This window comes from Oryx dammah, unplaced genomic scaffold (genome assembly GCF_014754425.2).
Source record: "Oryx dammah isolate SB20612 unplaced genomic scaffold, SCBI_Odam_1.1 HiC_scaffold_28, whole genome shotgun sequence".
Taxonomy (NCBI): domain Eukaryota; kingdom Metazoa; phylum Chordata; class Mammalia; order Artiodactyla; family Bovidae; genus Oryx; species Oryx dammah.
The window spans coordinates 91,314,659-91,341,501 of record NW_024070212.1 but is presented as its reverse complement, the minus strand read 5'-3'; the positions used below and the strand labels follow the sequence as shown (position 1 = coordinate 91,341,501).

Sequence of the window (26,843 nt, the reverse complement as noted above, 5' to 3'; positions counted from 1 at the left end):
TTGCATCCATACATGACCACTGGAAAAACCATAGCCTTGACTAGATGGACCTTTGTTGGCAAAGTAATATCTCTGCTTTTCAACATGCTATCTAGGTTGGTCATAACTTTTCTTCCAAGGAGTAAGCGTCTTCTAATTTCATGGCTGCAGTCACCATCTGCAGTGATTTTGGAGCCCCCCAAAGTAAAGTCAGCCACTGTTTCCACTGTTTCCCCATCTATTTCCCATGAAGTGATGGGACCAGATGCCATGATCTTCGTTTTCTGAATGTTGAGCTTTAAGCCAACTTTTTCACTCTCCTCTTTCACTTTTATCAAGAGGCTTTTTAGTTCCTCTTCACTTTCTGCCCTAAGGGTGGTGTCATCTTCATATCTGAGGTTATTGATATTTCTCCCGGCAATCTTGATTCAAGCTTGTGCTTCTTTCAGCCCAGCATTTCTCATGATGTACTCTGCATAGAAGTTAAATAAGCAGGGTGACGTACTCCCTTTCCTATTTGGAACCAGTTTGTTGTTCCATGTCCAGTTCTAACTGTTACTTCCTGACCTGCACATAGGTTTCTCAAGAGGCAGGTCAGGTGGTCTGGTATTCCCGTCTCTTGAAGAATTTTCCACAGTTTATTGTGATCCACACAGTCAAAAGCTTTGGCATAGTCAATAAAGGAGAAATAGTTGTTTTTCTGGAACTCTCTTGCTTTTTCCATGATCCAGCGGATGTTGGCAATTTGATCTCTGGTTCCTCTGCCTTTTCTAAAACCAGCTTGAATATCAGGGAGTTCCTGTTTCACATATTGCTGAAGCCTGGCTTGGAGAATTTTGAGTATTACTTTACTAGCGTGAGATGAGTGCAATTGTGCAGTAGTTTGAGCATTCTTTGGCATTGCCTTTCTTTAGGATTGGAATGAAAACGGACCTTTTCCAGTCCTGTGGCCACTGCTGAGTTTTCCAAATGTGCTGGCATATTGAGTGTAGCACTTTCACAGGATCATCTTTCAGGATTTGAAATAACTCCACTGGAATTCCATCACCTCCACTAGTTTTGTTCGTAGTGATGCTTTCTAAGGCCCACTTGCCTTCACATTCCAGGATGTCAGGCTCTAAGTGAGTGATCACACCATCGTGATTATCTGGGTCATGAAGATCTTTTTTGTACAGTTCTTCTGTGTATTCCTGCCACTTTTTCTTAATATCTTCTGCTTCTGTTAGGTCCATACCATTTCTGTCCTTTATCGAGCCCATCTTTGCATGAAATGTTCCCATGGTATCTCTAACTTTCTTGAAGAGATCTCTAGTCTTTCCATTCTGTTGTTTTCCTCTATTTCTTTGCAGTGATCGCTGAGGAACGCTTTCTTTTCTCTTTTTGCTATTCTTAACTACTCGGATCTGTATTTTGTTAGGGTGTAAGGGCTGGATCTTTATACTTCCCAACACAGTCTTTGAATGTGGGTTTCCATGGGAAAGTGGTATGACCATGGGTGAAGCAACTCTTTTCAGCTGATGCATTCTACATAGATGAGGGCTGTCAGTTGGTGGCATTTCTAGCAGCTCAAGTAGTAAGTCCTTTCTTTCTTCTTTTTTAAAAAAAAAAACCAAACCATTTATTTATTTATTTATGGCTGCATTGGGTCTTAGCTCTTCATTATGGCCTGTGGGCTTCTCTCTAGTCGTGATGTGTGGACTCCAGAGTGCAAGGGCTCTGTAGTTGTGGCATGCCGGCTCTCTAATTGGGGTGCGTGGGATCAGTAGTTGGAGCTTGTGGGCTTAGTTGCCCCTCGACATTGGCATCTTAGTTCACCGACTAGGGATTGAAACTGCGTCCCCTGCATTTGAAGGCAGGTTCTTAGCTTCTGGAAGTCCCAGTCATTTATTTTAAATGTGATCTGGTGTCACATCACAGCATCTGCTACATTGCCATTTCCTCCCATCTCAAAGATGGCTTGGCTATCAGTCTACCTGTTTAGTGACTTAGGAGTCACTTTTCATCTGCCCCACCTGCCCCGTCGTTCGTTCTTCTGACATATTTTCTGCCTTCAAAGTACATATGTCAAATGTTTTTCTCCTCAAGTCAGGTAGGATGTTAGTGTCTGACTCTTTGCAACCCCATGGACTGTAGCCCGCCAGGCTCCTCTGTCTGGGGAATTCCCCGAGCAAGAATACCAAAGTGGGTATCCATTCTCTTCTACAGGGGATCTTCCCAACCTAGGTATCGAACCACGCCTCCTGCATTGCAGGCAGATTCTTTACCATCTGAGCCATCTTTTCCTCCTAGCCCCTGTCAATGACACCTTTCTCTTTCTTTTCCCCTGGTCTCCCAAGTGGTTTCCTTACCTTTAATTTTGCTCATCGCCACGCTCTGCCACTTAGCGGAGAGTAGTCCTCTATATCTTAATCAGATCTGTCTGCACTTTTGCCACTCTTTAAAGTCTTCTCTTTGTAATTAGCATAAAATGCCAGTTATTTACCCTGGCCTACAAGGTCTGACTGACTCTTGCCTCTATCTATAACCTGTCAGATTATGGTATCCCCTTCTCCATCTGTGCTTCATCTGCACTGGTTTTCTCTCATTTCACAGAAATAGCCAAACTGTAAGTCATGTCCAGCTCTTTGTAACACTATGGACTGTAGTCTGCCAGGCTCCTCTGTCCATGGCATTCTACAGGCAAGAACACTGGAGTAGGTTGCCATTTCCTTCTCCAGGGGATCTTCCTGACCCAGGAATAGAACCCAGGTTCTCCACCATTGCAGGCAGATTCGTTAGCAGCTGAGCTGCCTGGGAAGCCCTTGAATAAATGTAATAAGTTCTTTCTGAAAGCCTTGAGTGTTGAGGTTTCCTTTCTCCTATGTTAGTAGCATAGCCCAACTCAGACTGGGGACTTGTGAATCAGCTTACATACCTTTTCCCTCAGTTCTGTCCCTTAATCCATTCAACTGCTGTGCTCTGTGAGTTTAAACGATCATCTCTCATCATTAAAATCATTCATTATCTGTTGCCCCATCCCACTCCCATCAAACACCATCTTAATTCTTTTGTGTCATCAGACATAATTGGTCTTTGTAAAAATATAACCATTCATTTTTTGCTTAAAAATTTTGAGTTTTTCATTTTTGTTTACAGGCCCCATCTGCCTTTTACCTTCCTCTCTACTGTCGTTTCCAGCCAGGCCTCTCCTTGTACACTGTGGTCCAGTAGCACTGATCAAATAGGGTCATTCTGAACAGTCTGACGTTCTGAGCCTCCATGTCTTTGTTGTGTTCTCCCACCCTTCACCTTCCCCTTGGGCAACTGATATTCAGCCTCAAAAACCTGCCCTGATATTAATCTCATCTGTGTTCAATATCTGGTACAAATCACCACTGAATATAATATATTATTATAATCACTTATTTGCCTGACATGTTTCCTAGACTGAATTCTTTGTGGTCACAGGTGTCTTATTACCTTGTATGCCTATTACTTAATATGGAATCTCACATATAGAAGATGCTTAATATTAATAAGTTGTTTCTAAATGAAATCTAATATAACCCATTTATTTTACAGATGAGGAAAATGAGGCATAGAGAGATAAGTGACTTAGCAAAGTCCATCCACTAGTTTGGTTAAAAGTAATCATTAGTGCTATTTGCATATTATAGGCCCTATACTTACCTACCTCTTTTATTTTGTCTTTTTTTTTTTTCCTTCTATGAACAAAATTGAAGTGAAGTGAAGTAAAAGTCACTCAGTTGTGTCCAAGTCTTCATGACCCCATGGACTGTAGCCTGCCAGGCTCCTCTGTCCTTGGAATTCTCTAGGCCAGAGTACTGGAGTGGGTAGCTATTCCCCTCTCCAGGGGATCTTCTCAACCCAGGGATGGAACCCAGGTCTCCCCCATTGCAGGCAGATTCTTTACCAGCTGAGCCACCAGGGAAGCCCCTGAGTACTGGGGAGGGTAGGCTATCCCTTCTCCAGCAGATCTTTGCAATCGATCTGGGGTCTCCTGCATTGCAGGCGGATTCTTTACCAGCTGAGCTACCAGGAAAGCCCAAGTAAACAAGGTTACTGTGGTTAAAACTGTGGGCACTGAAGTCAAACTGCTTTTGATTCTTGATTTTGCCACATACTTTGACCTTGAGTAAGTTCCTTAACCCCTTTAAGCTATAGTTTCCTCAGCTGTGGGATGGTAATAATCATAATTCCTTTACAATATTATTTTAAAGAGTATATGAGATAATCTGAGTAAAGAGTTTAGAACAATGCTCAGCACAGAGTAAACGGTAAATGTAGTCATTATTGTTACTATTAGTATCTATCAAAGTTTACTGGCCACAGTGCCTCCTGGAAAAGGCATGAGGTTTAGTTATTACAAGCTGGTTCTGGTTCTCTTATAGGCAAGCTGACTGATAGAACAGCAAGCATTTTCCAAAGCAACCGAATGAAACTGAAGCTGGTCAACATTCAGAAAGCTAAAATATCCACAGCTGCATTCCTAAAAGCCTTCTGCCATCACAAACTCATTGAACTGGATGCTACTGCAGTACACACTGACCTCTCGATCCCAGACATCCTAAGTGGCCTCTGCAGCAATAGCTGGATCCAAGGAAACCTCCGACGTCTCATCTTGGACTCAACAAGCATCCCTCGAGATTCAAGACTCTTGTTCTTCGGTCAGCTCACTGGTCTTCGTGTTTTAAGCGTTTTCAACGTTTGTTTTCATAGTGAAGACCTGGCTCATGTTTCGCAGTTACCCAAACTGGAAAGCTTGGATATCTCTAATACTCTGGTCACTAACATCTCTGCGCTCCTTACCTGTAAGGATCGACTCCGATCTCTTACAATGCACTATCTAAAATGTCTGACCATGACCAAACCACAGATTCTTGCAGTCATTCGAGAACTTAAATGTCTGCTTCACCTTGATATTTCTGATCACAGGCAACTCAAGTCAGATCTAGCTTTTCATTTGCTACAGCAGAAAGATATTCTGCCTAATATTGAGTCCCTGGACATTTCTGGGGGTAGTTACATCACTGATGGAGCTGTAGAACTATTTATACAACAGCGGCCTGCGATGCAATTTGTGGGACTGTTGGCTACAGATGCTGGTTATTCTGACTTCTTTTCTGCAAAGGAAGGCTTGAGGGTTCGTTCTTTTCTGAAATAAGTTTGTTTCATTTGTTCAGAACATTATTAAGCTTTCTTTGTGTATCAGAATCTGTACTAGGCATTTGGGTTACAAAGACAGATGAACAGTTCTTAAGGAGCTTAATGATTAAGAATTATTGTGTAACTACTATGTGGTATGAGGTTGTGAAAATATAACCTTAAACTAGATGCAGCCCTAGCCTCCAGTGTCTTCCAGTCTAGCTCGATAACGATAAGTGGAGCCTTTTCACATTACCTCTTACGTGCCAGTTGGCATGTTTTGCACATTGTTTTCTATTTGAATCCTCCCATTTTACAGATGAGGAGGTTAAGCTGTTTATCCACAGTCACAGAACTATTAAATGATAGAGCTGGTCGTATATTTGGGTCTTTGTGAAACTAATGCTTTCACCTCTAGTAACAGCTAAATATAATGAATAAGTCAGGTGATGTATGCCTAATGCCGTTTTTTAACGCAATTTTTAAAAGACCCTGAAGGAAAAAGTACTGTACATTGCTAGACTATGTTTATAACCTCTGGTGGTGCTGTTTTTTAAAGAGCATATATTTAAATATTTATGTCCTAGAATACTTTTTAAAAACAGTGGCTTTCTACCTTAGTTGTACATTCTAATCACTTTGGGAGTTTTAAAATACACTGATGCTTGTTGCCTATTCCCTAGAGATTCCGATGTAACTGGTCTGGGATTTGGCCTGGGCATTAAGTAACTCTAATGTGGAGCCAAAGTTCAGAACAACGACTTCAGAAGAACCCGTTAAAAACAATGACTTATGTAATTTTTACTGGGGTGAGAGTAAAGTGATCTGCAGTCATTAGTTGTTTTCACATTTTATTCTTTTGATTTAAAAATAGCAATTGTGTCTTAAAGTTTTTTAATTTTAAATGACTTCTTAATGAACCCATGAAGCTATCAGTTGCATCATTAGGTACAAATAGATAATTTGAACTTTCAGATTAAATGTGTATAGTAGAGAATTGTTTACCAAGAATGTACACCTAGGTCTGTTTCAGATTAATGGCACTTAGTGTCCCAATGATCAAAAGAACCACAGCAATTAAAAGAAAAAAGGTTTTTAACATATCAACTCATGGTATATACAGTAATATTGCCAAGTGCTAGAATATTCTGTAGAGAGATTATGCATGTAGTTAAGATACTATCAAAGCCAGTACACCAAAAGAAAATGAGACAAGTTTTCTTTCAGTAAACTTTATCTGGTACACATGTAAGTTTAGTTTATATTGAAAATGTTAAATAATGCATTGTATACAGTGTTAGGGGAGGGAGAGGAGAGGCCACAATCTTCCCAGTACTAAGAAATTCTAGAGATCCTAATCCAGACTTAGTGGAGTGTAGGTATGGTAAGTTTAAAAGGTATGTTTCAGAAAATCTTATATTTAAGAGAAATATGTATTTTTCAAATCAGGTGTAAAATATAAGCATTTTTGTTGTTTGGGTGGCTCAAAAGTTTGCTTAAAATGGATAAAATTAAGGGTTAGTGAAAACCTAACAGAACAGGTATGTGTTATTTTCTTGTACCTAATGTTAGAGTGGGCAGTGTGTACTTAATTTCTTTAAAATGGGTTGAAAGGGCACCTACCATTAGTCCTAAGAGCCATATAACATTTTCATTTGCTAGGAAATCCTTGCTGATCCACTGGTGGGGTGTCTCAAGAATGAGAATTGTTTTGTACTGGCATCTGTAGGAAACCTTGGAGAGAGCGGGTGATGCAACAGCCGTCTGGTCTTCTGCTTAGTCTTACAATGGTTTATCCTGTGTTTTTCTTTCAACTCTTACATCTAGATTATCACAAAACTTAAAAATCTAGACTATATCCATTGTTTAGATTGTTAATAATGTGTAGATCCTTGCACAGTTGATCTACATATAGTACTTGAAAACCGTTTTGGAATAATTTTTAATGTGGCAGATCGCTAACTTTAAACATTTTGCCAAATTTGTCTTACCCTACCTACACACACACACACACGCACACACACACACACACGCGCGCACACACATGCGCGCGCACATTTGGCTGTGCTAGGTCTTAGTTGCAGAATGTGGCATCTTTAATTGTAGCATGTGGGATCTACTTCCCTGACCAGGGATCAAACCCAGGCTCCTTGTAAGCACAAAGTCTAGCTACTGGACCACCAGGGAAGTCCCCACACACAATTTTCTTCTTGAGGGTAGGTTGCATACAACATGCCCCTCTGCCCATTAATATACTTTAGTTTGTATTTCCTAGAGGAAAGATAGTCTCTGACTCTCTGAGAGCACAGGTAAGCTCAAGGATGGCCATAGTGCAGCTGTCAAATTTCAGGAAATTTAACATCGATATAATACTTTTATATAAAAATCTACTGTATGTGTTTCCAGTGTTGATTTTCCCAGTTTAACACCGTTTATAAAATATTTTTCCTTTTAGTCCATGCTTATTTTTACATTCAGTTGTCATATGTGTGCTTAGTTGTGTCCAGCTGTTTGTGACCCCATGAACTGTAGCCTGCCAAGCTCCTCTGCCCACAGAATTTTCCAGGCAGTAATAGTGAAGTGGGTTGCCATTTCCTATTCCAGGGGACCTTTCCGGCCTAGGGATCTACCCAGCATCTCCTGCATTTCCAGGCTACCTGGAAAGCCTCAGTTGTCATAGTCCTTCCTTTTCTTCATTACATTGCTGTTTTTGAAGAATACAAACTAACATTGTTTTGTTTGCTTTTTTTGAAGAATGTTCCTCATTTTGGGTTTGTCTGATGCTTCATCATAATTCAGATTCTTCTAGGTCTACCCAGAATACCACATAAGGGATGTTGTGCCCTTCGCAAGTGTATTACGATATGAAGCACAGAGTGCCCCTCATTGGTGATATTAATTTTCACCACTTGGTCAAAGTATTGTTCAGGGTCTAGGGAAAATATCCAGATGCAGATAAAATATTATCTATATACTCTTGTACTGTTTCTATCCTACATAGATAATACTATTCCTTTTGAAATTAATGAATGATGTATAAGATATTAGAAGACTATGCCAATATCCTGGCCCTCATCAGACTTTCTGATCTAGGTTTAGCATCCATTGATGATTCTTACTCGAACCATTCTTTACTGCAGTGGTTGCAAAGTGATAATTTTCCAACTCTTAACTTCTTTTCTTTCAGCTCTTCTTTTTATTCAAAACATTTAGCAAGTCTAACATATCATCAGTATGAACTCATTGATTCCTGTTGTTTTCAGTGATTTATAATGCATTGCTGTTCTTAATTATTTTGATGCTCAGCTTGTCACAGGGTGGCCAATGAGAGCTCCTGTGTCTGTTTTTACATGCCCCCATTATTACTGTTATTATTTTGAGTCCTTCTTTACTTTCTAGGCTTCTTATACTTCCCTGTTTTGGCCTTAGACATTTCTCCCAAGAGCCCTGGTTCCTTTTAGTGGGAAACCACTGTCTGAGTGCTAGAAGTGTTTTTAAGCCGTTTCATCAAGCAGAACTAAGAAACAGATGAAGTAAGTTTAAAAGTGATACTTACAAATGTCCATCTTTATATTGTTCTTCTTTGCCTTTCCACATTCTGTTTGTATCTCTTTTCTACATGGAGAACCTCGGCTTCCAACAGCCTCAGCACATTTTCCTTAATCCTGTAACACATACAAAATAGTTTCAGAGTTGCTTCACCTATAGTACTTTGAACCACAAACCTACTGAAAAAGTGTTGAAGATATATTTGCAATTCTTTCTTTTCACTCTTGACTGAGAGTATAGTCAAAGTATTAAGCCGTATATATTTAGGTTTTTAAATGTCCACTTCTTACACAGTAGGTAGCATAGTACATGTACTCTGTACTTTGCTTTTTTAACTTAAGTGGTATGTCTTGGAAATCACCCCATGTCAGTTCATGTTCCCATTTTTGGGGAGGGGATGGTAAAATACACATAAAATTTATCATTTTCATCTTTTTAAGTGTATAGTTCAGTGGTTTTAAATACATTAATAATTTTGTTCAACCATCACCGTCATTCATCTCCGTAACTCTTTTCACCTTGTAAAGCTGAAATTCTGTAGGCATGAAACCCTGCCTCCCATTACCCCTTCTCCCCAGACCCTGGCAATACAAACTTCTTTTGTGTCTCTATGATTTTGACCAATTCTCCCATGTAAGTGGAGTCGCACAGTACTTGTCCTTTTGTGACTGGCTCATTTTACTTTACATAGTGTCCTAAGGGTTTGTCCATGTGGCATACTGCCTTTTTCAGGGTGAATAATAACCATTATGTGTATACCACATTGTGCTTATCCAGTTGTCGTTGATATGTACTTGGGTTGCTTCCATGTTTTGGCTATTGTGTTGATTATTGTGAGTAGTGTTGCTGCAAGGAGGAGTACACAAATATCTCTTTGAGACTCGGTTTTTTTTTTTTGATCACTCTGTGAAGCCTCAGTTCTTCGACCAGGGATTGAATCCAGGCCTGTGCAGTGAAAGCCTGGAATCCTGATCACTAGTCCACTGGGAAACTTCCAAGACTCTGCTTTTGGTTCTTTTGGTATATACCCAGAAGTCTATACTAGAATGGACATGAGTTTGAGCAAACTCCGTGAGATAGTGAAGAACAGGGAATCCTGGTGTACTGCAGTCCATGGTGTCAACAGAGAGTTGGACATGACTTAGCGACTGAACAATAAGCAATCCAGAAGTGGAACTGCTGGATTATATGGTGTGAAAGTGAAAGTTGCTCAGTCATGTCTGACTCTTTGCAACCCCTTTGGAATTCTCCAGGCCAGACTACTGGAGTGGGTAGCCTTTCCCTTCTCTAGGGCATCTTCCCAACCTAGGGATCAAACCCAGGTCTCCCTCATTGCAGGTGGATCATATGTTAATTTTGGGGGGAACTACCATAATGTTTTCTGCAGCAGTTGCACAGTTTTTACATTCTCACTAACAGTATGCAAGTGTTTGAGTTTCTTCACACACTGGCCAACACGTATTTTTTTCTGTTTTTAAATTTTTTAATAGTAACCCTTCTAATGGGTGTAAAGTGGTACCTCGTTGCAGTTTTGATTTGCATTTCCATACTTATCTGCTATATTGGGCATCTTTTCAGAAGCTTATTGACCATTGGTATGTCTTTGAAGAAATGTCTAGTGAAGTTGTTTGCCAAATTTTAAATTAGGTTGCGTAGGTTTTATTTTTGTTATTGTTGTTGAGATATAGGGTTCTCTGTGTAGTCTGGATATTAACTCCTTATGATACGAGATTTTCAAATATTTTCTCCCCTTCTCTGGTTTGTCTTCATGAAGTTCAGTTTGTATTTCTTTTGTTGCTTGTACCTTTGGTGTCATATCCAGGAAATCACTGCCAAATCCAGTATTGTGAAGCTTCTTCCTCATGTTCCTTATAGGAGGCTTATAGTTTTAGTTCATAAATTTAAGTCTTTGATCTGTTATGAGGTAATTTCTTTCATGTGGTGTTATGTTAGATTTTACAACTTTATTCTTTTACATGTGGATATCTAGTTTTCTTAGGACAATTTCTTGAAAATACCAAATTGTCTTAGTACTCTTGTTAAAAATCATCTGATCATAAATGCAAGGCATTGTTTTAGGGCTTTCTAGTCTATTCCATGGGCTCCCCTGTGGCTTAGATGATACAGAATCTTCCTGCAATGCAGGAGTCCTGGGTTTGATGCCTGGGTTGGGAAGATCCCCTGGAGAAGGAGATGGCAACCCACTCCAGTATTCTTGCCTGGAGAATCCTATGCACAGAAGAGCTGGGCAGGCTATAATCCATTCCACTGGTATTTATGCCAGTGCCACACTGTTCTGATTGTTATAGCTTTGTATTGATAGTCCATTTTGAAATCAGGATGTGTGACTCCCTTGGAATTCTGTATAAATTCAGGGTGTGTGTTTATATTTCTGATAAAAAGGTCATTGGGATTTTGGTAAGGATTATATAAATAAGTAGATAATTTTGGGTAGTATTGACATCTTAAGTCTTCTAATCCTTGAACATGGGGTGTGTTTCCATGATTTACGTCATCTTTAATTTCTTTCATTAGTGTGTTGTAGTTTTCATCATATAAGCCTTTCATCTCCTTTGTTAATTCCTAAGTACTTTATTGTATTATTGTAAACAGAATTATTTTCGTGATTTCCTCTTCAGATTGTTTATTATTATTGTATAAAAATTGAGCTGATTTCTGTGTGTATCCTGCAACTTTCTGGAGTCATTTATTAGCTCTAACAGATAACAGCTTTTTGTTTTTTTGTGGTATATAAGATCATATAGTTTGTAAGTAGATCATTTTACTTCTACCTTTTCAATTTGGATGCCTTTTATTTTTTTAATTTAACTTTTTATTTTATATTGGAGTAGAGCTGATTAACAATGTTGTGATCATTTCAGGTGAACAGCAAAGGGACTCAGCCATACATATACATGTATCCATTCTCCCCTAAACTCCCCACCCATCTTGGATGCCTTTTATTTCTTACCTAATTGCTCTGTCTAGAACTTCCAGTGCTGTGTTCAGTAGACGCTGTGAAAGGGGCTTTTGTCTTTTTCCTGATTTTAAAAGCTTTCAGTTTCTCACTGTTGAGTATCATGTTCATTGTAGATTTTTCATGTATGGCTTTTATTAAGTTGAGGTAGCTTCCTTCTGGGCTTTTTTGCAAGTGTTTGGGGGCTTCCCTGGTGCTTCAGACAGTAAAGAATCTGCCTGCAATGCAGGAGACCCAGGTTCAATCCTTGGGTCGGGAAGACCCCTTGGAGAAGGGAATGGCCACCCACTCCAGTATTCTTGCCTGGAGAATTCCATGGACAGAGGAGCCTGGCCCACTACAGTCCATGAGATCACAGAGTTGGACACTTTGCCAGAAAGGGTGTTGAGTTTTGTCAAATGCTTTATCTGCATTAGATGAGGTTGACATGTGGTTGTCCTCCTTCATTCTAATACTGTTGTGTCTTACATTGATTTTTAGTATACCATGGTATGTTGAGCATTGCATTCTGGTAATAAATCCTACTTGGTCATGGTGCTGTGCTTAGTTGCTCAGTCATGTCTGACTCTGCGATCCCATGGACTGAAGCACACCAAGCTCCTCTGTCCCCGGGGATTCTCCAGGCAAGAATACTGGAGTGGGTTACCATGCCCTCCTCCATGGGATCTTCCCAACCCAGGGATCAAACCCTCATCTTCCACCTTGCACGCAGATTCTTTACCATCTGAGCCATCAGGGAAGCCCAAGAATACTGGAGTGGGTAGCCTATCCCTTCTCCAGGGGATCTTCCTGACCCAGGAATTGAACCGGCAGCTTCTGCATTGCAGGCAGATTCTTTACCAACTGAACTACCAAGGAAGCCTTGGTCATGGTATATAATTCTTTTATTCGGCTGAGTTTGGTTTGCCTGTATTTTGTTGAGGATTTTTCCATCTCTGTAAGGACTGTTAAACTCTAGTTTCCTTTTCTTGTAGCATCTTTGGCTTTGGTATCAAGGTAATGCTGGGTTCGTAGAATGAGTTAGGAAATGTTCCATCTCCAGTTGTTAAACTGAAAAGTTTTAACATTAATTCTTCCTTAAGTGTTTGGTAAAATTTATTGTGAACCCATTAGATCTAGGGCTTTTATTTTGGGGGGAAGTTTTTAATTATTGATCCAGTTTCCTATTTCAGTTTTCTTCAGTGTCTTCACGATTTAGTTTTTTAGGTCTTATATGTCTAGAAATTTGCCCATTTCATCTAGGTTATTAAGTTTATTAGAATGTAATTTTTCATAATACTCATAATTATTTTTTTTCCTGTTGAATTGGTTGTAATGTCTTCTGTTTCATTTCAGATTTTAGTATTTTGAGTCTTTTCTTTTTTTCTTAGTTTCTTTTTTTTACCCTTAGTCCATCCATTTGTCAATTTTGGTGATGTGTTCAAAGAACCAATTTTTTGTTTCATTGATTTTCTTACTATTTTTATATTCTCTATTTTTTTTTGCTCTTTGCTTTAATAATGATCATTTCCATCCTTCTGCCAGCTTTGGGTTTAGTTTGTTTGATCTTTTTACATTTAAAATAGTTACTGATTAGGAAGGACTTCTGTCACTTTGCCCATTAGTTTCTATATGTTTTACAGCTTTTTTTTTTATCCCTCATTTCCTTCATTACTGTTTTCTTTGTTCAATTGACTTTTTTGATTTTTTTTTTTGTTGTTAGTATTATTCTTGTATATTCTGTAGCTGTTTTCTTTGTGGTTATCATGGATGTTACATTTAACATCCTAACATTATGACACTCTAATGTGAATTTATACTAGCTTAATTTCAGTAACAAACAAAAGCTGTTCCTTTAGCTCTCTGTCTGTGCCCCTTTTAATTGATGTTCCCGAATTATACATTGTCTGCCCCAAAGCACAAAATAATTCTTTTTAGTGTGTTCATCACAAGTTAAATAGAAAACAAAATTTGGAATTATAAACCAAATTTATAATAACACTAGTTTTTAGATGAATAATGATCTTTTGAAGGAACTATTTATTAAATCATGTTGAAAAAAAGTATAGTTACTGACCATTAAAAATACCACTAGCTTTTGTAATTGCTCATGTATTTACCTTTGTTGAGATCTTTATGGCTTCTTGTTACTGTGTGGTGGTCCTTCATTTCACCTTGCAGGACTTCCTTTAGCGTTTTTCATGGGGCAAGTTTAGTGGTAATGAACTTCCTTGGCTTTTCTTTACATAGAAATTTCTTGGCTTCATCCCCACTTTTTAAAAAACTTACACTTTTTTACTGGGATATAGTTGATTAATAAACAGTGTTGTGATAGTTTCAGGTGAATAGCAAAGGGACTCAGCCATAAATACACATATACCCATTCTCCCCCACACTCCTCCCTTCCCATCCAGGCTGCCACATAACATTGAGCAGAGTTTCATGTGATGTATAGTGAAGTCCTTGCTGTTTATCCATTTTAAATATTGCAGTGTGTACGTGTCCATCCCAGACTCCTTAGGTATCCCATCTGCCTATCCTTTCCCCCTAGCAACTATAATTTCATTCTTTAAGTCTATGAGTCTCTTTTTATTTTGTAAGTAAGTTCACTTGTATCATTTCTTTTTAGATTCTATGTTTAAGGGATGTCATTTGATATTTCTCCTTCTCTGACTTAACTTCACTCAGTATGACATTCTCTAAGTCTATCTGTGTTGCTGCAAATGACATTATTTCATTCCTTTTTTAACGACAGAATAATATTCCATTGTATTTATGCACCACATGTTTATCTGCTCCTCTCTCAATAGACATTTAGGTTGCTTCCATGTTTTGGCTATTGCAAACAGTGCTGCAGTGAACATCGGGTTACATGTATTATTTTGGATCTTGTTTTTCTCTGGATATATGCCCAAGAGTGGGATTTCAAGGTCATATGGTAGCTCTGGTTTTAGTTTTTTAAGGAACTCCCCTACTGTTGTCCACAGTGACTGTACCAGTTTGCATTCCCACCAACAGTATAGGAGGGTTTCCTTCTCTCCACACCCTCTCCAGCATTTGTTGTTTATGGAATTTTTGATGATAGTCATTCTGGCTTTCACCTGCACTTTTGAAGGACAGTTTTGCAGGGCATACGATTCTTGGTTGACAGTTTTTTTTCTTTTAACACTTTGAATATATCAACCCATTGTCTTCTGGCTTCTAAGTCTTTGATGAGAAGTCTGCAGGTCTTACTGAGGATCCTTTGTATGTGATGATTTGCTTCTCTCTTGCTGCTTCTTAGAATCTTTGCCTTTGGCCTTGAAATTTTGATTATAACATGTCTCACTGTGAGTCTTCTTGAGTTCATCTTGCATGGAGTTCTTGAATTCCTTGGATGTTTATATTCATGTCTTTAATCAAATTTGGGACATTTGCAGCCATTTCCCCCCCAATATTATTTGCTACTTTAAGCCTCTTCTAAGATTGCTACAGTGTGTATGTTGGCCTGCATAATGGTATTCCACAGGGTCCTTAGACTCTGCTCCTTTGTTTTCAGTCTTTTTGCTTTCTGTTCTTCTGACACAGTTTCCTTTGTCCTATCTTCAAGTTCGTTGATTTTTTTCATCTTCCTGCTCAAATCTGCCTTGAAAAACTCAGGTGAATTTTTATTTCAGTTATTATACCTTTCAACTCCAGAATATTTTTTGATTCTTTTTAAGGTTTTTTTTTTTTCTTTAAATCTCTCTTGAGTTTTCTCTTTTGTTCTTTTTCTTGACTTTATCTAATTTTCCTTTCATTCTTTGAACATCTTTAAGGTGGATGTTTTGAAGTCTTGTTTGAGTTGACCTGCTATATCAGTTCTGTTACAGGGACAGTGTCTTTTGATTTTAATTTTTTCCATTTGAATGGGTCATGCTTTCCTATTTCTTTATACGCTTTGTGATTTTTGTTGTTGAAAACTGGGCATTTAAAACTAGTAATATGGCAACTCTGGAAATAGATTCTTCTCCCTTCCCAGGGTTTGATGTCTATGTTATTGTTTTTGTGTTTGGGGTCTGTGTTGAGGATCAGCCTGAAGTATAAATTTTAAGATCTCTAGGTCTTTTATGAGCCTTTCCCTGGGTATGTGCAGTAACTTTGGGATTTTCTCTGTATATGTAGTTGTTTTGAATGTTGTAGTCATTAATGTCTATCTTCTAAAAGGGGAGAAAGAAAACAATGAAGGGGCAGCCCTTGAAATTTCCTGGAAGTCATTTTAGCTGGTGGGAGAGGGGCTTTGAACAGTTGGCTGGTGAGGGTGCAATGGCATTGGCTACCCACCTTTTTGTACCTGTTATCAGAAGCAGTCAGAGCACAGATCCCTGATACTTGGAGGGTTCTTTTCCCCACCTGGACTCTCACAGGCTAAGTGCAGGCAGCTCTAGGAGCATATGCTGGTGGCTGGGGAGTGGGATGGGGTATGGACAGCTATTGTGGAAAGAGCTGAAATTGATGGAAATGAGCCACAATTTATTGTTGAAACATCCTGTAGAAGTTGCAAGCATGGATATAAACTCCTTTACCCTTTTTTAAAATTTTACTTATTAAATTTTTACTGTGCTGGGTCTTTGTTGCTGCTCACAGGCTTTCTCTAGCTGTGGTGAGCAGGGACTACTCTCTAGTTGTGGTCTGTGGGCTTCTCATTGTGGTGACTTCTCTTGTTGCGGAGCACGGGCTCTGGGTGCGTGGGGTCGGTAGTTGTGACACGTGGGCTTAATTGCCCTGTGGTATGTGGGATCTTCCGGACCAGGCATTGAACTGGTGTCCCCTGCATTGCTAGGCAGATTCTTGACCACTGGGCTACCAGGGGAGCCCCCTTTTCTTTCCTTATTTTTTGAAAATGCTTGTCCACTGTTACATTACTTTGTGTGTTGCCTGTTGACAATCTAATTCTCTAATTTGTTTTGACATTTTAATTATTTTTAAATGAAAGAGATGAATATTTTTAACGATAAAAGGTACAATTCACAAAGATAGACATCATAAAGCATTAGACACCTAACAACAAAGAAACAAAGATACATAAAGCAAAAATCAGAACAGATCTAAGGGAAAAGAAAAATACAATCATAGTGACACATGTTCACATTTCTCTGAGTGTTTTATCAAGTGCAAAAAAAAAGAATAGGAACATCTTGAGTAATGTCATTAATAATTATAATAGATTTCTATTCATATTAATAATTTGATCTTTTTATAAGAAGGCTCTGAAGGTTGTTTTTCTTTATCATTAAATTTAATCTTTATACTGTGATATGTCTTGATTTGGGTCAGTTTTCCCAGGTGGTTGTTGGGAGTTCTTTCAGTGTGTTGATTTAGGTCTTTTTTTTTATTTCTGGAAAGTTTTTGTTGGTAGTAATTTTAAAAATTAGTTCATTCTTCCCCAGGAACTTCAAGTATATGTGTGTTGTATCTTCTTTTCTATATCAGCACTCAATCTTAGATCCTTTTAACTTCTTTCTTTTAAAATTTCTTTATCTTGTTTGTTTCTTGCATTTCTTCTGCTTACTAAATTTTAATCAATTCTATTATTCCTTGGATACTTTGTACTTAGTGTGATATGACTTGATCTTTTCTTTTCCTGAGTTTAATCATTCCTGTTTCATCTTTTTGTTGAATGTATTTTTTTCGCATCCAGTAATCCTTATTAAGAACATTTAATTTAGTTTAAAGTGGTGTGTTATAGATTTGTTTTTGGTTTACGAGAAGAATTTTTGTTAGCTGAGATGTGTAGTTTTGCTTTAATGTGTAAAGCTGTGCCAGGTCTTAGTTGTGGCACATGCAGTCTCTGAGGCACATGGGATCTTCAGCTGTGGCTCTAATTCCCTGACCAGGGATTGATCCCAGGCCTGCTTCATTGGGAGTGTGGAGTCTTAGCCATTGGACCACCAAGGAAGTCCCTAGATTTGCTTTTTAAAAAAATTCTTACAGTAGCTTTCTATGGAATTAATTTGAATCTTTTTATTTCTTTGCATTTAATTGACCAGTGTCCTAATTCAAAAGCATTCTTCTGTCACTTTAGTGATGTGATGTTTCTTCAATGAATGTTGTTACTGCTGATCATGGTGGAGTGGAAAAGGGGTTGTTTTTCTTTTTGTTTTTGTGAAATCCTGAATTTTACCCCCTTTTTTTTCTTTTTCTTCACTACCCAGGAATGCTGAAAACTGGGTAAAATCTAGTTTTATATTTTTAAATAAATGTTTAAATAAATAAACATTTCTTTTTCCTTTATGGTTTGGGTAAGGTTACCATTATTCTCCAGACCCAGAGTCTGTATATAGACTTTTTGAAATTACTACTTTAGTGGTGGTTGTTGTTCAGTTGTCTAGTTGTGTCCGATTCTTTGCAACCCTATCAACTGTGGCACACTAGGTCTTCCTGTCCCTCACCATTCCATCTCCTGAAGTTTGCCCAAGTTCATGTTCATTGCATCAGTGATGTCATCCAACCACCTTGTCTTCTGACACCCTCTTCTCCTTCTGCCCTCAATCTTTCCCAGCATCAGGAACTTTTTCAGTAAGTTGGTGTTTTCATCAGATGACCAAAATACTGGAGCTTCAGCATCAGTCCTTCCAATGTGTATTCAGGGTTGTACTTGAGTGGTAGCAAGGAAGAATTATCTTAATATTAATGAACTAACTGGTTCTATAAAAGTTCAACTCCTTTTTCATCTTAGTTATTTTATCTGTTTTTTCCCCTATCTTTTTTTGTCTGTTTCATATGAATACTGAGAGAACACGCGTTCATGGTTATTGGTTGTTTAAGAATTTACATGCTATGCATTATTCAGTCGAGGTCTCAACTGTAACACAGCTGTGGGGAGATAGTATTTGAGTCTGTCTCCACTGCTTAATTAGTTTGTTATATTTAGCAATGTACATCACCTCTCCGGAGCACCATGTAAAAATGAGGTTGAGGAGAACATTTACCGTCTAGAATTACTGAGTGAGATCAACATTGTAAAGCTCTTGAACAATTTAAGTGAACACTTGACACACTAAAAAAGCCTTCCTTGTAGGTGAAAGGTGAAACCTGTTGGTAACATCCTTGTTTTCTAGGTTGCTGGAGGAGCCAATATAAGTCAGATTTCAGAAGCGCTGAGCTGCTACAGGAATAGATCATGTTTTGTGAAGGAAGCCCTCTACAGGCTCTTCACAGAGACATTTTCAACGCAAGTAACCATGCCTGCTATTTTAAAGGTAACTACAACTCAGAAATGTCATTTTTATAACTACTTATTACTTGATTCAATTAAAGTTGGTTAAAATTTGGAAAACTCAGCAGTGGCCACAGGGCTGGAAAAGGTCAGTTTTCATTCCAATTCCAAAGAAAGGCAATGCCAAAGAATGCTCAAACTACCACACAATTGCACTCATCTCACATGCTAGTAAAACAATGCTCAAAATTCTCCAAGCCAGGCTTCAGCAGTACGTGAACTGTGACTTTCCAGATGTTCACGTTGGTTTTAGAAAAGGCAGAGGAACCAGAGATCAAGTTGCCAACATCCGCTGGGTCATGGAAAAAGCAAAAGAGTTCCAGAAAAACAACTATTTCTGCTTTATTGACTATGCCAAAGCCTTTGACTATGTGGATCACAATCAACTGTGGAAAATTATGAAAGAGATGGGAATACCAGACCACCTGACCTGCTTCTTGAGAAATCTGTATTCAGGTCAGGAAGCAACAGTTAGAACTGGACATGAAACAACAGACTGGTTCCAAATAGGAAAAGGAGTACGTCAAGGCTGTATATTGTCACCCTGCTTATTTAACTTACATGCAGAGTACATCATGAGAAACACTGGGCTGGATGAAGCACAAGCTGGAATAAAGATTGCTGGGAGAAATATCAATAACCTCAGATATGCAGATGACACCACCCTTATGGCAGAAAGTGAAGAAGAACTAAAGAACCTCTTGATGAAAGTGAAAGAGGAGAGTGAAAAAGTTGGCTTAAAGCTCAACATTCAGAAAACTAAGATCATGGTATCTGATCCCATCCCTTCATAGCAGATAGATTGGGAGACAGTGAAAGACTTTATTTTTTGGGGCTCCAAAAAAGTCACTGCAGATGGTGACTGCAGCCATGAAATTAAAAGACGCTTGCTCCTTGGAAGGAAAGCTGTGACCAACCTAGACAGCTTATTAAAAAGCAGAGACATTACTTTGCCAACAAAGGTCCGTCTAGTCAAGGCTATGGTTTTTCCAGTAGTCATGTATGGATGTGAGAGTTGGACTGTAAAGAAAGCTGAGCACCGAAGAATTGATGCTTTTGAACTGTGGTGTTGGAGAAGACTCTTGAGAGTCCCTTGTACTGCAAGGAGATCCAGCCAGTCCATCCTAAAGGAGATCAGTCCTGAGTGTTCATTGGAAGGACTGATGTTGAAGCTGAAACTCCAAAACTTTGGCCACCTGATGTGAAGAGCTGACTCATTGGAAAAGACCCTGATTCTGGGAGGATTGGGGGCAGGAGGAGAAGGGGACAACAGAGGATGAGATGGTTGGATGGCATCATGGACTCAATGGACATGAGTTTGAGTAAACTCTGGGAGTTGGTGATGGACAGGGAGGCCTGGCATGCTGCAGTCCTTGGGGTCGCAAAGTTGGACATGACTGAGCGACTGAACTGTACTCAACTGATTAAACACATTGAATACAGTTACTTAATATGCTTTATTCTATTGTGAGTCACAGTGCCCACACAGAGGAAAAGAAAAACAGTGTTAGGCTTAAATTGCCAGATCGTCTCATGTTTTGAGCATCTTAATCAATCTCAATTGTTCAGATTTTTGAATTTGATCTGAGCACGGGATGATAGAACCATTGCCTAAAACAGGACTTAATCTGAAAATATGAATTCACTTTGTATAAACATTCTTATTTATTCCTTTACTCTTTAAAATCTAAGATAATAGTTTTTTTTTTAAAAAAATAGCAACCACAATATCCCTATAAGAATAGAACAAAATAGCAGTAATTGAAAGTAATTAATTCTAGCATTTAAAGTATTGTGAATAAAATTACCAGTATTGATAGGGTTAGACTTTGCTTTCCTTTACAGAAGGATGAATTTCTTTTAAAGGTAATTGGAAGAATTAAGTGGTTTGAGAAAGAAAACTGCTATTATTTAAAATTAAGTGTAAATTGAAGCCTTAAAATTATTGTTTTTATTATTTGTAATTTCTGCAGTTACATAAAAATAGGCTATTTTTATGGCTATTTTTAGGCTATTTGTGTACCATGGAGAATTAGATTTACTCATAACTTAAAAACGATACTGTATAAAGGGAAAAACTCTGGATCTTTGTTTCCCATCTGTAAGGAGGAAATTGAATTAGATATTCTAAAAGTCCTTTTCATATCTATGTGAGATTTTGTGATTTTTTTTTTTAATTGAAAATCATGTTTGTTTTACTTTCTATGTATTTATACTGCAGATGATGGCAATTACATGAAATCCTAAGGGCAGTTTACAATATAGAAAAAAACAGTTTCCATAGGAGCAGTGTATATTGGCTCTGAGTTCATGTAGGTGTCAAAGTAAGGGGCTCTGGTCTTTCAGTGGTTCATAAACTCAGGGCTCATTTGTATATCAGCAGACTGGTCTCTGAGGAGGGGAGGGATCATTATCCCTATTTGATAGAGAAAACAGATTATGTTGTCCCTGAATGTTGGAGCAGGTATGGTATACACTTGGTATAACACCTTCAGTTTAAATTTATTTCTAGGTCTACACAGTATGTCTTCTATTAATAGTTACCTTTCTAATGTTAGGTTTTTGGTTTGTTTTATGGCCATGCCTCACAGCTTGTGAGATCTCAGTTCTCCAGCCAGGAATTGAACCTTGGCCCTGGCAGTGAAAACACAGAATCCTAACCACTAGTCCACCTGGCAACTCCCTAATGTTATGTTTTATCATTTTTCAGATTCAAATTCCTTCCTTCTCTTTTGGTGGGTTCATCCCATCTTTTTGTCCACTTTGTGTTTTTCTTTCTCACGTTTCCCTCCCCTTGTAATTCCCTTCCCATTCCACCCCGCCTCCATTTCCTGTCTGGATCCTATCTGAGACCCTGCCTAAACGTGTTCTCTGAATGAAACTTTTGACTTCCATGCCAGAAATGAGAGCTTGCTGTATGACCACCTTAGGCAGCACTTTATTTATACCTCTTGCATGGTGCTTTTTTGCCAGTTTCATCTTTTGACATCTCTTACAATGTTATTTGTTTACATACCTTATTTCTTTCATGAGGCTTTATGCTAAGGAGTAGGATATAAGTGATTCCTGTTTATATCCCCTATAGTGCTTATCGTAATGCCTTGGAGGGACTGAGGCTCGATAAATGATTGTGAAATCACAGGTGAGGAAACAGAGGTCCAGAGGAAGGAAGTGAGTTACCTAAAGTTACACAGCAAATTAATGACTACGTTTGGGTTAGAAGGTATTGCTGGTGTCCTAACAAATACATGGTGAGGATGGGAAAAAAACCTGTTACTTTTTGTCCTGATATGCAAGTATTTTTGATGACACAGAAATCAGACTGTGTTAAGAGTGCTCATGTTGTCATATGCCACTTGCATTCTTCTGCAGCTTGTAGCTGTAGGGATGAGAAATCATCCGCTGGATTTGCCGGTGCAGTTCACAGCCAGTGCTTGCGCCCTCAACCTCACGCGCCAGGGCCTGGCCAGGGGCATGCCTGTTCGTCTGTTGTCAGAGGTTACCTGTCTACTCTTCCAGGCTTTGAAGACTTTCCCTCATTACCAGCAGGTGATTCGATTTTAATACTTGAGGACAGATACATGAAAAATATGTTTTATTTAGTTCTGATTTTTCATCCTGAGAGAGAGAAAGAGGGAGGGGAGGGAAGAAGGGAGAAAAATAAATGCATGATTACTGTAGAAAAAATAAGAAATATAGGTAAGTAATATGGTTTAAAAATTTTGCATTTATCAGAAAACGGCTACCCAGAAACATCTACTGTTAACAGTTTGTTACATCTTATAGGCTTAGCAACATGTGTGCAAAGTAAATTGAATTGAGTCATAGATCTAAATATAAAAGCTAAGTCATAGGTCTAAATATAAAAGCCATAAAACTAGAAGGAAACATCAGAGTAGGCAACGTTTTCTTAGGATACAAAAAGCACACTTCATAAAAGAAAAATAATATATTAAATTCATCAAATTAGAAGCTTCTGCTCAAACATGCACAGGAACATTAAAAAATGGAAAGATAATCCAGGACTGAGAAAAATGTCCACTGTATATATATATGACAGAGGACTTTTATCCAGAATGTAAAGGACTATTAAATAGGTAACACAAGATAAACAAACCAATTCTTTAAGAAGGCAGAAGGTTTGAACAGACACTCCGTGAAAGAAGATAGTGCAGGTGACAACTGAGCTCTTGAAAAGATGCTCAGTACCTTTACCTGTCAGGGAAATGCAAGTTAAAAGCACATGTGGATACCCTGCACCCTTAGATGGGCTTCCCAGGGGGCACTAGTGGGAAGGACCCTGCCTGCCGGTGCAGGAGATGCAAGAGACGCGGGTTTAATCCCTGGGTCCGGAAGACCCTCTGGAGTAGAAAATGGCACCCGACTCCAGTGTTCTTGCCTGGAGAATCCCATGGACAGAGGCGCCTGGCAGGCTGCAGAGTCGGACGCTACTGATAGACATCACGGCCTCACAGCACGCCTAGGTGACACTACACACCCCCTAGATTGGTCGAGATTTAAAAGTGACAGTATCAGGTGTTGACAAAAGTGTAGAGAAACTGAAATTCTCATATGTTGATGTTAAGAATGAAAAAACCAATCCAACAGTCTGGTAATTTCTTTAAGTTAGAGATATACCTTTCATACTACAGTTATTTCACTCGGAGAAATGAAATTATGTAGCCATATAATGGGATACACAAATGTCCATAATGTCTTTATTCATTATCCCCCCAAACTGAAAATTTAATGTCCAGCAACGGGTGAATAGATAAACCAATAATGATATATTCATATAAGGAAATAGTACTTGATGATAAAAAGAAGTGAAGTACTGATACATGCCACATGGATGAATCTCAAAAAACATTTTATGCTGAGCAGGATATGCTAGACACGATAAAATAGATACCATATGCCTTTATGTGAAATCTTAGAAAAGACTAATCTTTAATGACAGTATGATTGTCTGGGATTGAAATTTGCAAGTTAGGAATGGAGTGGAAAGTGTCACAGTGGAACTTTTTGGGGTAATGGAAGTATTTTTTATGTTGATTGTGATGGTGGGTAAAGTTATATATAATATACCTAAATGTGTCAGATCTGATTGAAATGTATACTTAAAGTTAAAATGGGAATCAATCTATTAAAATTACAGTAACATGATCTTCCCTCACTTAAAAGAAATCTGTATTTCCACTTTCTCTTGACAACTTGGATGATCCTTCTCAATTCATTCTGAATTCCTATATGGCCATCATTAGTTAACAGCTGCCCCCATAAAAGGGCCTGAATTGTCCAGTTTGCCGTAATTCCTCCTGCTGCCCTATTGTTGTGCACTCTGCCTTCTTCACTTGTTCATGTTACTGCCTACTTCCTGTTGGCATTTCAGGTTTGCTACCCCTGCCTCATACACTATACTGCTGTCATGGCAGTACGCGTCACTGGCCTACTCATGGTCTGTCAAAGAGATGTTATGATTTTTTATTCCTATAGCTTTCCTAGAAGTCTTTTTCTCTCTCCTAGTTCAGTTCCTACTAGTCATAGATAGAAAGTAGAAGCTCTGTCACAGAGTTAGTTATGAGATCTGGTTCAGACATAGTCATTCATTAGATGGGCCAGGCTTCCAGGAATTGATTTAGATTGACACACAGGCAGGCAGCTTTCCACATAGATCCTTCTAGGGTTCAGGGGGAAGGGAGACTCCCTCTTTGCTAGAAAAGAGAAACATTACTCTTTGGACAAAGGTGAATGTTAGAGTTTAATAGTAAGATTGATACCAGAAACTAATATAACATTGTAAACCAACTGTACTTCAATAAAAAATAAATTTAAAAAACTATAAAAAAATAGTAAGATTGAATGAAGAACTTGGAAAGGACCAGGTATATAGTGGGCATTCAATAAGAAAAGCTTAGAACCTTTGTTTAGAATGGGTGTACATTTGCTCAAAATTATTATTTTTTATTCCCTTAAAGTTACAGAAGAATTGTCTTCTCTCCTTAACCAATTCCAGGATTCTTGTGGATGTTCCATTCAACAGGCAAGTATAAAATTGGATGATCTGATTTTTGGGATATTGACCAGTATTACTCTGAGCTTTGTTGTCTTTTGGTTATTGGCCTAGCAGGGGTCTGATTGAGGCTGGGATAAAGCGTTTGGGGAGAATGTTCTGTTTAGAAGTACTGTAGTTACAAATGTTGTCTCTCAAAGTGTGAGTCCATTTCAGGGCAGTGAGTGATAACATGGGTGCTAGAGGGTTAAATATCGAATCAGGTTCTAGCTCTTCCATTATCCTTATGCATGTCAGATCTTCCTGGATCAGGGATCAAACCTGTGCCTTCTACACTGGCAGGTGGATTCTTTACCACTGAGCCACCAGGAAAGCCTTGCTCTTCTTTTTGCCAAATACTCTTGGTTTTCATAGCTGGGTCTTTAAAAGTCCACAGGTATTTTTAAACAGGATTTGCTGGGGAGGCTGAGTGATTTCTTAACTTCTCATGTATAGTTTACAAAGTTTATTGTGAGACAAATACTGTTTTTTTAGGTTCGATGCTGCCAAGTTTGTTATGAGATGGCTCTGTAAGCATGAAAGCCCCAAGATGCAAGCCATGGCAGTGAGCATAACCTCCATTCTAGCCCTGCAGGTATGTGGTTGCTAAATGGAAGACCTCTTTCCCTAGTCTTAGTGGAGCAGTGATAGAGTTGGAAACATTTCACTTTCTGCTTTTTTGTTTCTAGCTCTCACCTGAGCAAACTGCACAACTCAAAGAGGAGGTTTTCATGGCAGTTAAGGTAGGTTGTCACTTCTAGAACTTTTCAATACAAGTAACAGTTTAAAAAATTAAAAACAGTTTAAATGACTTATAAAATGAACAATCTGTAGGACTTGCTACCCAGAAGAAGCTATTCTCTACTCTTAAATAGCTGTTTCTTCTGGTATTTACCTCCATATTTCTAAATAAAATACTTTTAACTGCAGCTTTTTTTTTTGTTTTGGCTGTGCTGTCTTCGTTGTACTGTGAGCATTCTCTAGTTGCGGCATGTGGGGGCTTTTCTTGTTATGGAGCTCAGCCTCAGGAGTTGTGGCATTTGGGCTCTAGAGCACTTGGGTTCTCTAGTTGCAGTAATGTTCCATGGCATGTGAGATCTTAGTGTACTCACACCTCTCCACCACCACCAGAGATTGAATCCATGTCCCCTGCATTGGAAGGTGGATTCTTAAGCACTGTACCACCAAGGAAGTACTACAGTTTCTTGATTTATCAATTTTAGATGTTACCTCCTGATTCTGCTGCTGTCAGTTCAGTTCAGGTCAGTCACTCAGTCGTGTCCAACTCTTTGTGACCCCATGGACTGCAGCACGCCAGGCTCCCTGTCATCACCAACACCCAGAACTTACTCAGCCTCATGTCCATCGAGTCAGTGATGCCATCCAACCATCTCATCCTCTGTCACCCTCTTCTTTTCCTGCCTTCATCTTTCCCAGCATCAGCATCTTTTCCAATGAGTCAGTTATTCGCATCAGGTGGCCATAGTATTGGAGTTTCAGCTTCAGCATTAGTCTTTCCAGTGCATATTCAGGACTGATTTCCTTTAGGATTGACTGGTTTGATCTCCTTGCAGTCCAAGGGACTCTCAAGAGTGTTCTCCAACACCACAGTTCAAAAGCATCAATTCTTCACGGTTAGTTGTTGTAAACTTCTTGGTGTCAGATCCTTTGTTCTTAAGGTCAGGTCATGGTGAGGTATCGAAGTTTCTGTAAATCTCCACCAACAAATGTTACTCTGTTTTACAAGAAAGGGCAAGGTCCCTCCAAGATCCAAGTCCTAGCTATGAGGCGGGGGGTCCCTGCAGGGGTCAGTTACCCTGCCACAAATCATTATCCAGCACCCCGTCTGGGTTCTCTTGCCAGTGTCCAGGCCTGGCTGAAAAGGTGCATCTCAGTTGGCATCTCCCTCAGGGCCAGGTCTGCAG

At 38.9% G+C, this 26,843-nt stretch overlaps 1 protein-coding gene across 1 annotated transcript in view; it reads left to right on the top strand.

The window, feature by feature from the left end:
• The window catches only part of ZYG11A (zyg-11 family member A, cell cycle regulator), a 61,885-nt gene that overhangs the window by 23,428 nt on the left and 11,614 nt on the right, over positions 1–26,843 (top strand). Inside the window, exons 3-8 of the mRNA XM_040231161.1 lie at positions 4,371–5,122; positions 18,709–18,849; positions 22,239–22,415; positions 24,845–24,909; positions 25,414–25,513; positions 25,608–25,661. Of these exons, the coding sequence (XP_040087095.1) occupies positions 4,371–5,122; positions 18,709–18,849; positions 22,239–22,415; positions 24,845–24,909; positions 25,414–25,513; positions 25,608–25,661 (1,289 nt within the window). The remainder of the gene's footprint in view (positions 1–4,370; positions 5,123–18,708; positions 18,850–22,238; positions 22,416–24,844; positions 24,910–25,413; positions 25,514–25,607; positions 25,662–26,843) is intronic.